The sequence below is a fragment of the Microcebus murinus genome, chromosome 1 (assembly GCF_040939455.1).
Source record: "Microcebus murinus isolate Inina chromosome 1, M.murinus_Inina_mat1.0, whole genome shotgun sequence".
In the NCBI taxonomy this organism is placed as follows: Eukaryota; Metazoa; Chordata; class Mammalia; order Primates; family Cheirogaleidae; genus Microcebus; species Microcebus murinus.
In genome coordinates, this window is record NC_134104.1 from 140,314,317 (window position 1) to 140,332,372 (window position 18,056).

General features: G+C 42.4%; 1 protein-coding gene across 2 annotated transcripts in view; it reads left to right on the forward strand.

Annotated features, from left to right (window-relative positions):
- Positions 1 to 2,704: 2,704 nt before the first annotated feature.
- CNOT10 (CCR4-NOT transcription complex subunit 10) overlaps positions 2,705 to 18,056 on the forward strand; it is an 80,516-nt gene continuing 65,164 nt past the window's right edge. The window contains exon 1 of one of the 2 annotated variants that reach the window (XM_076005993.1): positions 2,705 to 2,999. In XM_076005993.1, the coding sequence (XP_075862108.1) occupies positions 2,978 to 2,999 (22 nt within the window). In that variant the 5' untranslated portion in view covers positions 2,705 to 2,977. Of the gene's footprint in view, positions 3,000 to 10,984; positions 11,273 to 18,056 lie in introns of those variants that run through there. The other variant, XM_076005989.1, reaches the window with a different exon arrangement.

Consider the following 18,056-nt stretch of genomic DNA (forward strand, 5'->3'; position numbering starts at 1 on the left):
AAGAAAAAAAAAGAATATTATAAAACAAACAAAGAAAAAAACCTCTTAGCATGCTAGGAACAGAGGGAACTTCCTTAACCTGATAAAGGGTGTCTACAAAATATCTATTTACATTGAAAGTACTCCTTATAGGATTTAGAACAAGACAAAGATGCTCATTATTACTACTTCAATTCAATACTGTACTGTGAATCCAAGCTAGTACTGTACAGCAGGAAAAAGAAATAAAGGGATTAAGAAAAACAAAAAACAAACAAACAAACAAAAATTAGTCGGGCACGGTGGCGCATGCCTGTAGTCCCAGCTGCTCGGGAGGCTGAGGCAGGAGGATCACTTGAGCCCAGGAGTTGGAGGTTGCTGTGAGCTAGGCTGATGCCACGCTACTCTAGCTGGGGCCACAGAGTGAGACTTGGTCTCAAAAAAAAAAAGAATACTACAGACCAAAAACTCTTATGAACGTGGATACCAAAATTCTCAACAAAATACTGGAAAAGTGAATCCAGCAACATGTAAAAAGAATTATACATCATGACTAAGTGAGATTTATCCCAGGAATGCACGTTGGTTTGACACCCCAAAAGCCATTCTTGTAATACATAATATTAATAGAACAAAAAACAAAAACCACATGATCATTTCAATAGACATAAAGAAGCATTTGACAAAATATAGTACCTTTTTTTGGAAAAAAAAAAAAGCACTCAAAAAACTTGAAATAAAAGGGAATTTCCTCAACCTGATAATAGTATCTAAAAAAAAAAAAAAAAAACCAGAGCCTGCATACTGTTTAATGATGAAAGACTGGATGTTTTCCCCCTAAGTTCATGAATAAGACAAGGATGCCCACACTCACTATTTATATTTGAAATTACAGTGAAATTTCTTGCCAGAAAAAATAGGCAAAAAAAGAAAAGTCATCCAGATTGGAAAGGAAAAAATAAAAATATCTCTATTCACAGATGATATGATCTTGTATATAGAAAATCCTAAGGAGTCAACTGAAAAACTATTAGAACTAATAAACATATTCAGCAACTTTGCAGGATGCAGATCAGTATTCAAAAATCAATTGTAGGCCGGGCCTGGTGGCTCACGCCTATAACCCTAGCACTCTGTGAGGCCAAGTGGGCGGATCACTTGAGCTCAGGAGTTCGAGACCAGCCTGAGCAACAGTGAGACCCTGTCTCTACTAAAATTAGAAAAAAATTAGTTGGACAACTAAAAATATATAGAAAAAATTAGCATGGTGGCGCATGCCTGTAGTCCCAGCTCCTCGGGAGGCTGAGGCAGGAGGATCACTTGAGCCCAGGAGTTTGAGGTTGCTGTGAGCTAGGCTGATGCCAAGGCACTCACTCTAGCCTGGGCAACAGAGTGAGACTCTGTCTCAAAAAAAAAACAAAAAACAGGCAATCATGTCAAAGGGACACAGAAGCAAACCTGAAAAATTTCCCAATTAACAAAACTGGGATAATTTGAGCAACAAAATAATGTATAATTGAATTACAACCAAAGTATAAAATAAATATCCATGATTCTATAGTGATGTAAGTATATTATTGAATAAATAGCTAAATGGAGGAGAAGAGGCAAATCGTCTTTGGAGAAGATAATTTATGTACAGACTCCCCATGTAGTAGGTAGAGCTTCACTATCTATCCCCCTTCCCACCTTGACTGTGGGTTGCACTTACTGACTTGCTTCCAAAAAGTAGTGTGGAAGCATAAAAGAGGCAACTTTACTGTGGAGAAAACTGGCAAACACTACCTGAGAGAGGTAATCAAAGTTAAAGTCATCAGTGGTGTCACTTTGATAGCATATACCTTTGATTTGATGTGATGAGAATGCCAGTCATCTCTGTGGTCTTCCTCCTGAAAACCAGTAACCCCAGTCTAACCATGAGGAAAACACTGGATAAACCCATATTGAGGTACATCCTTCCAAAAATCTAGCATTACTCTTTAAAACGGTCAAGGTGTGGGCTTCCTTAACAACATGGATACAGAAAAAAAAAAAAAACAACTGTCAAGGTCATCAAAAACAAGGAAAATCTGATAAACCATCACAGCCAAAAATAGCCTAAGAAAACATGACCAATAAATGCAATGTGGCACCCTGGACGGAATCCTGGAACAGAAGAATGACATTGACGGAAAACCAGTAAATCTGAATAAGATGTGGAGTTTAGTTAATAATACTGCACCAAACAACCTGGTTTCTTAGATGTGACCAATGTACCACACTGATTGAATAATTAAGATGTTCACAATAGGAGAAACTGGTTGAGGAGTATACAGGAATTTTATGTGCCTTCTTTGCAACTTATCTGCAAATATACAACTATCCTAAAACAAAAAAAACTTTAAAAAACGGGAACCTCAACAACGCCTTCTCACAGAGTGGTTGTGAGAAATCAGAGACAGTACAGGCCAAGTGCAGGGCTCAGGACTTAGCACATAAATGTCAGATGTGACACTGCAACTTTATGTAAAATGAGAGACAAGGGCTCTGACATTTTGGTATTTTAATCAGAATAAGCAAAGGACAGGCGTGCAGGACGCTCTGCGACCACCCTGCACACATCCACAGATTCTAGCACCCACACGTCCGGCCGGGGCGGGGCGCCGAGGGGACGCCGGCGTGGGAACAGCTGCTGGCCACGCCCCACGCCGGCGCTGCAGGCGCGACGGGTGCGGCCCCCGGAAGTAGTGTGTACCCGGACGCCGCGGGGCGGAAGCCGTGTGTGGCGGGAGGCTGTGGTGCTGCTTGGGCGGAGACGCTGTTGCTGTTGCTAGACGACGAGAACTAGCCCTCGTCACTTCCTCAGCCCGCCGTCTGCCCACTCCCCAAGCCGGAACCCGAGGGCCCGGAGCCGGAGTGGGCTCAGAGTTGTTCTTCGAGGTCCAGGACTGCGGCCAGCCCGGAGGCGGGAGTTGGGGCCACGCCACCTGCGGGGAAGAACCCGAGCCGAGGCGGGAAGATGGCTGCAGACAAGCCTGCAGGTGAGGTGCCAGCGCCCTGAGCGATGAGGCCGCAGGACACGCGGGGGCGGGCGGACCTGGCGCGCTGCGGCGGTGGGGACTAGGAGTGGGGACTCGAGGGCGACTATAATTTTGGGCTTGCATTTCTCTCCCCCATTCTCCACCTCGGCTGTCGCTAACGTGAGTCTTTGGACCCCAGCTCCAGTAGTTTTTTTATTCAAATGCAGGATGAAGCCGCTACTGACTACCTTTGCCCTACTCTCCATAACAACTTTGGCCTAAAGAGCCTCAATTTATTTTGCCGCCTCACAGATTTTTTCACTTTTTAGTGGGAAAGGCAGACCAAGGGAAGGTCACCCCAGAGCACACAACTGCCTTAATGTTGCATGGCTCAGGCTGGGATTCATCTGGGCTGTTTTGGCCACATGAAACTACTTCTGGTCAGCAACGTACTATGGAATTAACTTTGTGAAAATCACTTATTGAAGTAGGCTTAAAATTGCTTCGTCTCTCTGTGGGTCTGTGCTCTCTAATATCTTGCGTTTGGTACCTGTTTTCCGCTAGTTCCTCAAGATTAGCTACTTACCGGTTGTCTTTATGGGCTATTGCCCTCATTCCTAGAATTTTCCCCATTAAGGAATATAAAATTCTTTCCTGCTCACGTCTGGGAATGTCTGGTGTATGTTTACTGCAAGAAATTAATATTCTCTGTGGCATCTGGGTTTTGGGTTTTTTTTTTTTTTAGAGACGGTCTTGCTTTGTGTTCCAGGCTGGAGTGCTGGGGCACAATCATAGCTCCCTGCAGCCTTGAACTCCTGGCCTCAAGCAGTCCTGCCTCAACCTCCTGAGTAGGTGGGACTACAGATGTGTTGCCACACCCTGCTAATTTTTCTTTTCTCTTTTCTTTTCTTTTCTTTTCTTTTCTTTTCTTTTCTTTTGAGACAGGGGTCTTGCTATGTTGCTCAGGCTGGTCTTGAACTCCTGGCCTCAAGGAATCCTCCCTCCTCAACCTCCCTAAGTATTGGTATTACAGATGTGAACCACTATGCCTGGCGACATGCAAGTTTTAGTGGAAGAAACTTAAGTGGCAGGACCTAGACTTTTTACAGTGAATTTAATTTTAAAAAGGAAAGAAAGAAAGAAGTCTCAGTGTGCTATAAATTTTAATAGATTCTGATCTGAATAACCGACAAATGAACTTCACTTGGAAATCCAAGCGAGTCAGTCCTAATGCCGGTGCAGATGAATAGAATCATTAGAGGTTCTCTTCAATAATCTTTTTTTTTTTTTTTTTTTGAGACAGTCTCACTCTGTTGCCCTAAATAGAGTGCTCTGGCAGTCAGCCTAGCTCACAGCAACCTCAGACTTGGGCTCAAGCTATCCTCCTGCCTCAGCCTCCTTAGTAGCTGGGACTACAGGCACATGCCACCACACCCAGCTAAGTTTTCAATTTTTAGCACATACGGGGGTCTCACCATTGTTCAGGCTGGTCTCAAACTCCTAAGCTAAAGTGATCCTCCTGCCTAGGACTCCCAGAGGGCTGGGATTGCAGGCCTAAGCCACCTCACCTGGCTTCTTCAATAATCTTCTAAGAAGAGAAAAACAACAAAGTGTTAGAAAGTGAGAATAATAGAGTTGCTGTAGATTTTAAATAGATTGGTCAGGGAAGGCCTCTGTTGAGGTGATATTAGAGCAGAAATCTGAAAGAAGTCAAAGAAGTGAGCCATGTGGAATGGGGTGGGGTGCATAGGGGAGAATGTTACAGACAAGGAACAAGCATGGCTTGTCCAAGGTTTGACAAGGGGACCAACATCTTCTTTCTTAATTTAGGACAGTGCCTTTCTTCCCCATGTTTGTAGTTCCTACTTGCACATACCATAACACTTGCCAGGAATCACATTTTAAAACCTAACCCTGTCTAGTTTTCAACTCCTACCTCAGTCATAAAGCCTTTCTCTACTTGTTCATTTATTCATTCACAAAGATTGAGTGCAGATACTTCCTCAGATGTTGAAGAAATGGATATGACACACTCCTTGCCTTTGAGGACCTGCTCTTAAGTCTGGTAAAGGAAACAGACTTATCATAGTTGCATTCCCATTTGGTAAGAGCTATGTAGTATGTATAATTGAAGAATAAGGTCCAGAGTAATTAGGAGATTGTTTCTTTGATTGGTTTAAGTTTATAGGCCACGTTGTAGGAAACTTTTTCTACCTAGATAGTAAGGTTGAATTTGTATGAAGTAGATGAGTGTTCAACGGGGCTCTTGTGAATCTGTCTGCTTTGTTCCATCTCCATTTTTTTTTTTTTTTTGAGACACAGTCTCGCTTTGTTGCCCAGGCTAGAGTGAGTGCCGTGGCGTCAGCCTAGCTCACAGCAACCTCAAACTCCTGGGCTCAAGCAATCCTGCTGCCTCAGTCTCCCGAGTAGCTGGGACTACAGGCATGCGCCACCATGCCCAGCTAATTTTTTCTATAAATATCAGTTGTGCAATTAATTTCTATTTATAGTAGAGATGGGGTCTCACTCTTGCTCAGGCTGGTTTCGAACTCCAGACCTCGAGCAATAGGCCCGCCTCGGCCTCCCAGAGTGCTAGGATTACAGGGGTGAGCCACCACGCATGGCCCCCATCTCCATTTCAACTGCTGTAGTTCTGGCCTTTATCTCTCTTTTTTTAATTATTTGATTTTTTTTAGAGATGGGATCTCTGTCACCCAGGTTGGTGTGCAGTGGCATGATCATAGTGAGCCTTGAACTCCTATGGTTCATAGGAATTCATTCTTCTGCCTCAGCCTCCTGAGTAGGTGGGACTACAGGTACATGCTAGCCTGCCTGGCTCATGCTAAATTTTTTTCTTTTTCTTTTTTTTAGAGATAGGGTCTCACTATGTTGCCCTGGCTGGTCTCAAACTCCTGGCCTCAAGTGATCCTCCATCCTCAGCCCCCTGAGTAGCTGGGATTACAGGTGCAAGCTACCACACAGGGCTTGACCTTTGTCTCTCTTTTTTGTTTTTGAGACAGAGTCTCAGTTTGTTGCACAGGACGGAGTCCTGTGGCATCAGCCTAGCTCACAGCAATCTCAAATTCCTGGACTCAAGCAATCTTTCTGCCTCAGCCTCCCAAATAGCCGGGACTACAGGCATGAGCCACCATGCCCAGCTAGTTTTTTCTCTATATTTTTAGCTGTCCAGGTAATTTCTTTCTATTTTTAGTAGAGACGGGGTCTCACTCCTGCTCAGCTGGTCTCAAACTCCTGAGCTCAAATGATCCACCTGCCTTGGCCTCCCAGAGTGCTAGGATTACAGGCATGAGCCACCGTGACCAGCTGACCTTTGTCTCTTAATATGATCTATTTCACATTAAGAAGGCTTCTGAGTGGTATTTGTCTCTTCTATCCAGTCCATTCTCCTAACTGCAGCCCTTTCTTTTTATTTCTAAGACATTGGATCATGCCATTCCCCTATAAACTTTCTAAGACTCTACCATCTTTTGGGCATTCTTTAGTGTAGTTTGTTCATCTTCACAATCTTCCCAGCTGATTTTTCTATATCAACCCACCTAGTCTTAACATCAGAAATGACTCTCTTGCAAATCATGAGCTTCTGAGCATAATGCCCTTCTTTTTCTTCTCTATCTGTTGAACATTCTCCTCATTCAAAATCTACCTTACATCCTACTTCCTCTCTGAGCTCCCGAAATCAGGGTCCTTGTCATTGAGGTTCTTGTGTGCTGCTTGTTCATTAGGTAAGAAAAGAGAGCTATGAAAGGATTTAAGAGGGTAAGTGACCTCATCACACTTGCTGTGGTAGAGGGTGGATTTAAGTGAAACAAGACTGGAAGCCCAGAGACCACCTAAAACCAACTAATGTGATATTATTTATTCAGTAAATATTCACCAGTGGCCTGCTTTGCCAGGCACTACTTTAGGCACTGAGCAGGGAACAAGACAGACAAAGTCTCTGTCTTCATGGAACTTATTATGTAGTGTGAAAGACAGATAAACATGTAAACAAAATAAAAAATAAATATAATTTAAAAGTGTCTAGGGTGAAGAGTCACCAACCTAATTTTTGAAAGAAAAAGAGAGCCCTTCACAGCCATAACCCTGGCTACTCTTTTTGGCTTAGGGACAATAGGAGCAGGAACTAGTATCTCTTCTCTGGCAATGCAGCAAAGAGGGTTTAGTACTCTGAGGGCAGCTGTTAATGAAGATATTGCAAGGATAGAAGATTCAATTTCACACCTAGAAAAGTCACTAACCTCCCTATCCGAGGTAGTGCTCCAGAACCAGAGGGGGTTAGATCTAGTATTCCTCCAGTAAGGAGGACTGTGTGCTGCCCTCAAAGAAGAATGTTGTTTCTATGCAGACCATACAGGAGTTGTTAGAGAATCTATAGCTAAGGTCAGGAAAGGGCTTGCCCGCCACAAACAGGAATATGAACAGCAAGCAGGTTGGTTTGAGTCTTGGTTTAACAGTTCCCCCTGGTTAACAACGCTACTATCCACCCTACTAGGCCCACTCGTTATGCTAATCTTAGTCCTTACTTTCGCGCCATGTGTAATTAATAGACTAGTAGCTTTTGTGAAAGAACGGATAAACACTGTCCAGCTACTAGTATTGCAACAACAATATCAGCAGCTATGGTCAAGTGCTATAGAACTAGAGCACCTAAGAGACCTTGAGGACGAGCAGGAGTGCTTGTCTGCTACCTAGAGAAAGGGGGGAATGTAGGGCAGAGGAAGGGCAGAGGAATTTGTAGGACAGAGGAAGGGCAGAGGAGTTTTTCCAATTGTCGGGAATTTACTTGGGTAGGGCAATGAGCTAACCGCAAACTTTTGCTTCTGGTCATTGCTTGCTTGCTACACCACTGTATGGGGAATTATGGGATGAGGTCATTGAAGCACGGGCAACTGGCCCATCAGGCAATAGAGGGCAACCAACCTGCCAATTATTTCAAAAGGCAATAGTGGGCAACCAATCATTTTAAAGGTTAACGCATGATCCATGTGTAGTCAGCTTGTGCGCCTCTTGTGCACCATGGGGATAAAAGGCATGCCGTTTGTTCCGGTTGGGGTCCTTGCCTGCGAGAGTGGCCACTGCGTTGGTGCTCTGGGGCTTGGACCCTGGCTAGCCAGAAAATAAACCTCCTCTTGTGTGATTGCAAAAAAAAAAAAAAAAGTGTGATACTCTGAATATAAGAAAAAATGAGTAAGAGGATAACTGAGAGCAGGTTTATTTTTGTTTTATTTTGATTTTTTTTGAGACAGAGTCTCACCCTTTTCCTGGGCCAGAGTGCAGTGGCATCATCATAGCTCATTGTAGCCTTGAACTCCTGTCCTCAAGGTATCCTCCTTCCTCAGCCTACTCAGAAGCAGGGACTACAGGTGTTCGACACCATGCCTAGCTAATTTTGTAAACAATTTTTTGTAAAGACAGGTCTCATTATCTTGCTTAGGCTGGTCTCAAACTCCCAGCCTCAAGGGATCCTCTCACCTCGGTCTCCCAAAGTGGTAGGGTTATAGATGTGAGCCACTGTGCCCCGTCATAGTTTATGTTTTAACTGAGCCACGTGAGAGATGATGAAGAATTAGGAATATGAGGTTTGAAATCAGTGTAGGTTCATCTGAGCTGTACCACTTGATATCTGTGTGACTTTGGGCAAATTTTAAGAAACGTTTTTTTAAGCATCATCTTTCCTGTGTGTAGAATGAGAACAAGGATAGTAATCACCTCACAGGGCTGCTAAAGAGTTAAATAAGATGATCTCAGGCCCTGATTTTTGAAAAGTGCTGGTTAATATTACTATAGGGTAGTGGTAGGGTGGAGAGGAGATGGCAGATGTGAGAAATGTTTAGAAACTAAAAGTGGCAGATTTTTGTGACTGGATATAGTAGGTAAGCAGAAAGCCGTGCTCCTTCAGAAAGAGACGTTGATCCTCAATTTCTTCATTTATAAAATGGGATAATAGCTTTGTAATTTATTTATCTTGCAGGATTGTAGCTTGTAAGGCTCAGCTGAGGTAAGGTGTGTGTTTTAGCCCACATCCTCTGGGAAGCAGAACCCAATTAAGGAGCTAACTTTTTATTTGGAAGGTACAAGACTGGAGTAATGAAAGTGAGGGAGAGAAAGAAGTAAGGCAAAGGAAGATGTAATAATTTACATCCCTGGCTACTACTAGACCTTGAGCTGTGAAGAGACATAGCAGGTCACTCACACATGGGATTTTTCTGATAGTGTTTTTTTGTTTGTTTGTTTGTTTTGTTTTGTTCAAGACAGAGTCTCACTTTGTCACCCCCAGTTGAGTAAAGTGGTGTCATCGTAGCTCACTGCAACCTCAAATTCCTGGGTTCAAAAGACCCTCCTGCCTCAGCCTCCAGAGTAGTTGGGACTACAGGCACACACCACAATGCCTGGCTAGTTTTTCTATTTTTAGTAGAGATGAGGTCTTGCTCTTGCTCAGGCTGGTCTTGAACTCCTGAGTTCGAGCAGTCCTCCCACCTCTGCCTCCCAGAGTGCTAGGAACCACACCCAGCATGTTTTATTTTTTGCATGCATGTGCGCGCACGTGTGTGTGTGTGTGTGTGTGTGTGTGTGTGTGTGTGTGTGTGTGTGTGTGTGTGTGTGTGTGTGGGACGGGGGTGAGATGAGTGGGAAAGTAGGAAACGCTGGAAGGATTTCAAAGACATCAGAGTAGTCCATAGAAGAAAGAAAGGAGGGATGATTTATCTGTCCAGCTTCGTTACATTTCCTGTTTCCAGTTGGTTAAGACTCATCCCATGGGGAGCTAATTTACGTGCTTCTGGGTTGCGTGGTTTCCCATTAATGGAGCAGCCAGCAGATCCCCCATCCTGAATTATATTTCAACCAAATCCTAAAGAGAGAGGTGTCTCAGGGTGGAGGGGCACAAACCAAAAACAAAGCTTGAAAGGGGTAGTGGAAGGTTCACACAGTTTATGTCCCCATATAACATAGAAAAGTGGTGTGAAAACAGTTTCATTCTTGACTAAGGAAATACCAACAGTATTTTAGAATGATTTATTTGACCTTTTAATGGTTATATGAAAGGGGAAAGTAGCTGGAGTTTGGACACAAAATCCTAGATTTGAAGTTACCTGAGAATTTGGACTATGAGGATGGTAGTGGTAGACTTAATAGGAAAAGATTTGATTACATTATAAAGAAGGGAAAAATAGTGTCAGATGAGTAATAAGAAATCAAGAGAAGAGAGGCCAGGTGCGGTGGTTCACACTTGTAATCCTAGCACTCTGGGAGGCCAAGGCGGGAAGATCACTTGAGCCCAGGAGTTTGAGGTTGCAGTGAGCTACATGATGCCACTGCACTCTAGCTTGGGCAACAGAGTGAGACCCTGTCCCCTCAAAAAAGTACTCATCAGCAATAGCAGTGTTTTGCTTCGCCTGTATTCTTTAAAGCGTGCTGATATTGTTGATTTGAACTTCTGTTCCTTTCAGTACTGGACAGGATGCTCAGGTCTGTAGCATTGCTGGTTATGAATGGCTTATTCTTTGGGCTCTGAAATGTGTGCTCTGCCATTTCTCCAGCTTCTCATGTCCAACCTAAAGTGGGGGAATATTAGAGAATACTTCTTGGCTGTAGAAAATGGTTCCATTGAGTCACATGTTATTTCTCTGAGCTGTGTAGAAATCAGCCATTTATATGTAGGGTTTTGATAAGTCAGGTATACTTGTTCAGATGATAGAAACCACATTGTGAGTTGTGTTAATCTCAACTATGTATGGTGGCTTTAGTGAGCCTGAATTATTTTTCTTTGAAATGACATCCTTATTTAAAACATTGTTTTACAATGGCACTGTCAGTATTTTGTGACTGTACAGTTGATTTCCTTAGGCCTTTTAACATTTTTCTTTTCTATAAAAAAATCTTCTTTTCTTGAACATGTTTGAGCTGTAGTTTGACAAGTGTAGCTTGTGGTCATCCTCCAATCAGATTTGAATTGTTAACATTCTATATTGGAATGTGTCTGCTTTCAGTTAACTGATTTTTTTCAGTTTTGAAAAAGTGATGCATTTCTTTGCTACTTAGTTTAAACCTAAAAGCAATTGTTTGATTAGAAATGAAGTCTATTGGCTTAAAGAATGTCAAGGTTTGTGGGTCAAAGAGCTCTGTACGTCTAGAAGGTCAGTCATGCTCATTGGGCCATAGTAGAAGAAAAGTCAAGCTTATGGACGAACGGTCATATACTCTTTCAATTGGCAACGGAGACTACTTTTGGACCAATAAAGACACATTGTGGAATTATGTGCAGACTATGTCTGGTAAGAAGTCAGTAGTTACAAGTAACGAATGTTTTAAAAAATTAAAAAAACTGATTACAAACATTAATAACCATTCCTGGCAGATAATTTGAAAAATATACAAACATATAACAAGGAAAATAAAAATAGTAATCTCATTGAAGTGTATTTTTTAAAAAAGGAAAATTTTTATACTGAAAAGATTGTTGGTAAAATAATGGTTGGTTAATACATAAAAGGTTATTTATTGAGCTCAGTTCTCTGAAATGTATAATCGGGATTTCAGAGTCTCTTTTCAGTCTTAGAGTCCAGCTTATTTATCTTTTTTTTTTTAAATAGAATCTCGCTCTGGTGCCCTGGCTAAAGTGCTGTGGCATCAGCCTAGCTCATAGCAACCTCAAACTCCTGGGCCTAAGCCATACTCCTGCCTCAGCCTCCCGAGTAGCTGGGACTACAGACATGTGCCACCATGCCCGGCTAATTTCTTTTTATGTATATGTATTTTTTTAGTTGCCCAGCTAATTTCTTTATATTTTTTCAGTAGAGATGGTGTCTCCCTTCTGCTGAGGTTGATCACAAACCCCTGATCTCAAGCAATCTTCCCACCTTGGCCTCCCAGAGTGCTAGGATTGATTATAGGTGTGAGCCACCACACCTGGCCCAGCTTATTTATCTTAAAGTTGGCTTCTCTCCTTTCCTGGAGAATTTTGAGAGACTTTTACATTTCCTAAGAGTTGATGACAGCAGTGCCACATGAGTTACTCTGCTTTTAGTGGAGAATAGAAGCTTAAAATCTTTATCGCCTAGGTGAATTATCGGGTGTTCCCCTGTGCCCTGTATTTCTTTTTTTTTTTTTTTTTTTTTTTTTTGAGACAGAGTCTCACTTTGTTGTCCAGGCTAGAGTGAGTGCCGTGGCGTCAGCCTAGCTCACAGCAACCTCAAACTCCTGGGCTCGAGTGATCCTTCTGCCTCAGCCTCCCAAGTAGCTGGGACTACAGGCATGTGCCACCATGCCCGGCTAATTTTTTTTTTTATATATATATATCAGTTGGCCAATTGATTTCTTTCTATTTATAGTAGAGACGGGGTCTCGCTCTTGCTCAGGCTGGTTTTGAACTCCTGACCTTGAGCAATCCGCCCGCCTCGGCCTCCCAAGAGCTAGGATTACAGGCGTGAGCCACAGCGCCCGGCCTGCCCTGTATTTCTAAGTCACTCTGACAATTGGGCCCAGAACTCCCATTAAAGAATGTCACTTGATCTGTGAGGGCATATTTTAGAAGAAGCAATGGAGATAACTTGAGGGCAAAATAAGAATTTTGGACATTTGCTTTAAATTTATTATATTTCCTTATGAGGGAAGATACATTTTTTTAAATGTTAGGTTTCTTAAAATCTTAAACAATAAAAGAAACATAGTATTTATGCTCATTGTTAAAATTTTATGATGACCATACATGGAGTTGAGGGTTCATATAAATCTAAACTTACACCTTGCTTTCTGGAGTCTTAGAATCCTGAATTCCATTTTTACACATTTTAAAGTAATGATCCTTATTGATTTTGTGCACCCAAGAGTTTTGCAAAACTGATGTGTCGTCTAAACTGTTGGTAGTCTTGCATTCAAACTCATTGTTACTAGCTTTCTAAAGAAAAAGTTGTTTAACACTATAAACTTTTTGGAGTTAGACACACACTAACATTGCACAACAAGGTCACTAAACTTTCTTCATTAAACTATTAGTTTTTCTTCCACCTTATTAGCACTCAGTTCTTATTTATCTGTATGCTGAAGGGGAAATGAAATACTGATTTGTCTACCAACTTTATTTTATTTTTTTTATTTTTTATTTTATTTTTTTGAGACAGAGTCTCACTTTTTTGCCCAGGCTAGAGTGACTGCCATGGCGTCAGCCTAGCTCACAGCAACCTCAAATTCCTGGGCTCAAGCAATCCTCCTGCCTCAGCCTCCCGAGTAGCTGGGACTACAGGCATGCACCACCATGCCCAGCTAATTTTTTCTATATATATTAGTTGGCCAACTAATTTCTTTCTATGTATAGTAGAGATGGGGTCTCGCTCTTGCTCAAGCTGGTTTCGAACTCCTGACCTCGAGCAATCTGCCCACCTCGGCCTCCCAGAGAGCTAGGATTACAGCCTTGAGCCACCGCACCCAGCCTACTTTATTATGTTTAATGTGCAGACATATATTTTAAAAAATATACTGCAAGAATTCTTAATTGTTCTGGAAAAAGGAAAGGGAGAAGGGAGCCATATTTATTAGCATCTCCAATTAAAGATAGTTAGGCCAAGGGGAGACTGGACTGAATGAAGATGTGACTGATTCTAAGACTGTGCTCTTTTAATTATATTTTGCCTTCTTGAAAGAGGGAAATTGGGAATCTTCATTGGTGCTCACATGTGCCAGGCCAGGGCCCCCTGAAGTCAGCTATCCTGACAGCTGGTTATTTGAGATGCTCCTGAAATGCCAGTTTCTAGGAAGTTACCAGAAAATGCCCAGATCAGGCCGGACATGGTAGCTCACACCTGTAATCCTAGCACTCTGGATGGCCAAGGTGGGAGGATCACTTGAGCTCAGGAATTCGAGACCAACCTGAGCAAGAGCCAGACCCCATCTCTCAATGGAGTGAGACTGTCTTAAAAAAAAAAACAAAACACCAGAAAATGCCCAGATTATAAATGTACATACAGTTTGATGAATTCTCACACACTGATCACTCCAATGGATCAATATCAACACCTCAGAAGCCTGTCTATGTATCTTTTTTTTTTTTTTTTGAGACAGAGTCTCACTCTGTTGCCCAAGCTAGAGTGAGTGCTGTGGCGTCAGCCTAGCTCACAGCAACCTCAAACTCCTGGGCTCAAGCGATCCTTCTGCCTCAGCCTCCCGAGTAGCTGGGGCTACAGGCATGCACCAGCATGCCCAGCTAATTTTTTCTATATATTTTTAGTTGACCAATTAATTTATTTGTATTTTTAGTAGAGAGGGGGTCTCACTCTTGCTCAGGCTAGTCTCGAACTCCTGAGCTCAAACGATCCGCCCACCTCAGCCTTCCAGAGTGTTAGGATTACAGGCGTGAGCCACCTCGCCTGGCCCCTTCTTCATCTCTTTCCCCAGATGTAACCACTAAGAATTTGTTGTGTATCCTTTCAGACTCATTCTGTACATATTCAGATATGCATATGTCTGTATATATTTTTATTAAAATGTAGGATTGGGTTGTACAAAACAATTTGTAGTCTATTTCTTTCATTTAACAAGATGTTGTAGATATTTTTCCATGTCAAATTATGTAAATGTCTTTTTAACAACAGTTAATGTGCCATTGTAGACCTATACAATGATTTAGTTATCAAATGTCTTAATAGAAGGATACTTATTTCTAGATATTCACTGTTATTGTTTTAATTTACATGTATTTAATAATGAGACTGGGCCGGGTGCAGTGGCTCATGCCTGTAATCCCACTGCTTTGTGGGAAGCCAAGACTGGAGGCTCACTTGCAGCCAGGAATTCAAGACCAGCCTGGGCAACATAATGAGACCCTGTCTCTACAAAAAAATTAAAAATTAGCCAGGTGTAGTGGAGTACACCTGTAGTCCCCACTACTCTAGAGGCTGAGGCAGGAGGATTACTTGAGTTCAGGAGTTCGAGGCGCTTGTGAGCAATGATTATGATTGCAGCACTGCACTGCAGCCTGGACAACAGAGCAAGATTCTGGGGGGGGGTGGTGGTGAAGGGGATGGAATAAGGAGACCAAATTTAATTTTGTATGTTATTAAACCATTCATATTTACTGTTCTTTGAACACGTTTCTAGTGTTTGAGGAATGCTACGAAGGACTATGGCAGTAAGGCTGACCTTGGTGAAGATGCCAGAAGGCTGTTGAGGATAAGGGGACTTGTTTATTTATTCAACTCCTGGAAAGCTACTTTGGAGGGGTGTCACATTTTCCCAGTATCCTGGAAGGGGAGCTTGTGATGGATAAGGTGTGAATGGCGAGAGGGACTATCATGAAGATAAAACTCTGGGGTAGAATACTGGAGGAACATTTTTGCCAGCTCCAGCCCCAATCCAAGTCCATGTTGGCAGACCTGTAGGAGGAGAAAGGAAGAGTTGAAAGGAGAGAGTGAGCAGAGGAACTCTATTAGAGGTGTGCTTCTTGACAACTTTCTGGAATGTAGGGAGGCTAAGAAGGAGGCAGTTTGACATGGTGAAAGGACACCAGCTTTGAGCTTAGAGTTCACTTTTGCTATTCCTGGGTGACCTTGGACAAGTTACTTCTTTGAGCCATAGTTTCCTTGTCTATAAAGTGGTATGAACATCTGTCTTGCTAATTGTAATAATTAGTGGTAATTTACATAAAGCTCCTAGTATTAATACTGTAAGAAGTGGCATACAGTTAAATGCCCAGCATTTATTATTATTACCAATAACAAGCCATATCTGGCTGCTCCTGGGAAAGAAAAGGGATCCAGATCTCTCTCTATATATATCTTGTGAAGGGGATTTTGTGTTAATAGAAGTAGAGACCAAAAGATTAGGGAACTTATACTAATTAATATCCACCCTAGAAATGGGAGCTCAAGGAGGTAATTGACCACAGTGAGTGGTCCATGCATGGTCTTTGAGGAGAGGATACTCAGCAGAGGAACTGGAAGTGCTGATTTGTCTGTAAGGGAGCAGTCTCTGAACTTGGTGGTCCTTTCCCTTAGGCCAGAAAGAGCAACCTGAAAAGGGAGAGGGAAAGGAGCCGGGGACTACTTGCAAACCCCTGAAGCTTCCCCATTCTTAGACCCTGTGCTGAGGAGAAGCTTCCCAGGGAACAGTATAGTACTCAAATGATCAGGAGCAAATCTGCTGGAGTTTGAGTCTGGTTCCATAATTTATTAATACTAGCTTTGTGACCTTAGCCAAAGTTCTCGTAGCTTCATGTTTCAGTTTATGTGACTACACAATAGGAAGTACCCACCTGGCGACTGAGTTGAAAATTAAATGGATTTGGCTCACACTTGTAATCCTAGCACTCTGGGAGGCCAAGGCAGGCGGATCGCTTGAGCTCAGGAGTTGGAGACCAGCCTGAGCAAGAGCGAGACCCCGTCTCTACTAAAAATAGAAAGAAATTAATTGGCCAACTAAAAATATATATATATAGAAAAAATTAGCCGGGCATGGGGCGCATGCCTGTAGTCCCAGCTACTCAGGAGGCTGAGGCAGGAGGATCGCTTGAGCCCGGGAGTTTGTGGTTGCTGTGAGCTAGGCTGATGCTCCAGCTAGCTAGCCCAGGCAACAGAGGGAGACTCTGTCAAAAAAAAGAAAAAACAGGCAAGCAATATATAAACTGTTACATGGACAACTTTCAGTTGAACAGCTTTTAATTAAGCATACCCTTATATTAATATAAAAATCCTAATTAGATTACATATATTGCCCCATCCAAGTCAGAGCTTCAAGTGTGTCCATCCCCCCATTTAATGGGCACCGCACCCATTAACTGTGAATATACCTACCCCCCTCCGCTTTTCCAAGGATCCTTGTGTATCTTAAATGTATCATTGTCAATGTCCTGAGTGTGATATTATGCTATAGTTTTGGAAGATACTAGATTGGCGGAAACTGGGCAAAGAATATAAGGGATAGCTCTGTATTATGTCTTACAACCGCATGTGAATCTACAATGATCTCCAAATAAAAAGTTTAATGTAAAAAATAGTCTAGGTGAGGAAAATATGGATGTTCATTGTATATTCTTTCAGCTTTTCTGTAGGTGTGAAAATTTTCAAAGTTTGTGAGGAGGGCTGATTGGAGATAAAAAGATCTAAAAAATACTAGAAAAGTAGATTGGAGTTTTTTTAAAAATCAAAAGAAGGCCGGGCGCTGTGGCTCACGCCTGTAATCCTAGCTCTTGGGAGGCCGAGGCGGGCGGATTGCTCAAGGTCAGGAGTTCAAAACCAGCCTGAGCAAGAGCGAGACCCCGTCTCTACTATAAACAGAAAGAAATTAATTGGCCAACTGATATATATATAAAAAAAAAAAAATTAGCCGGGCATAGTGGCACATGCCTGTAGTCCCAGCTACTCGGGAGGCTGAGGCAGAAGGATCACTCGAGCCCAGGAGTTTGAGGTTGCTGTGAGCTAGGCTGACGCCACGGCACTCACTCTAGCCTGGACAACAAAGTGAGACTCTGTCTCAAAAAAAAAAAAAAAAAATCAAAAGAAAGTTTTCTAAGTGGAAAAAATCTTTGTAAATCTTAGAAGAAAACAGTTAAAGACAACTTGTATGTTGAGATCAGTATCGTAGGGAAAAGCAAGAAGAGTCATGGTATCCTAAATTTTGAGGTTAAGGATGACGTTAAAATAACCCATGGCATTATAGCTAACTATACCTTCTCAAGGACCATGGCTTTCTTCCCCACCTGCCATTCATAGTGTTGGATAAATGTGAAAGGGGCTAAAAGATTTTGAAATCAGTTTCAAAACATTTTTTATGGTCCCTTGATGTATTAGACAACTTTTTTTTTTTTTTTTTTTTTTTTTTTTGAGACAGAGTCTCGCTTTGTTGCCCAGGCTAGAGTGAGTGCCGTGGCATCAGCCTAGCTCACAAACTCAAACTCCTGGGCTCAAGCCATCCTGCTGCCTCAGCCTCCCGAGTAGCTGGGACTACAGGCATGCGCCACCATGCCCGGCTAATTTTTTCTGTATATATTAGTTGGCCAATTAATTTCTTTCTATTTATAGTAGAGACGGGGTGTCGCTATTGCTCAGGCTGGTTTGGAACTCCTGACCT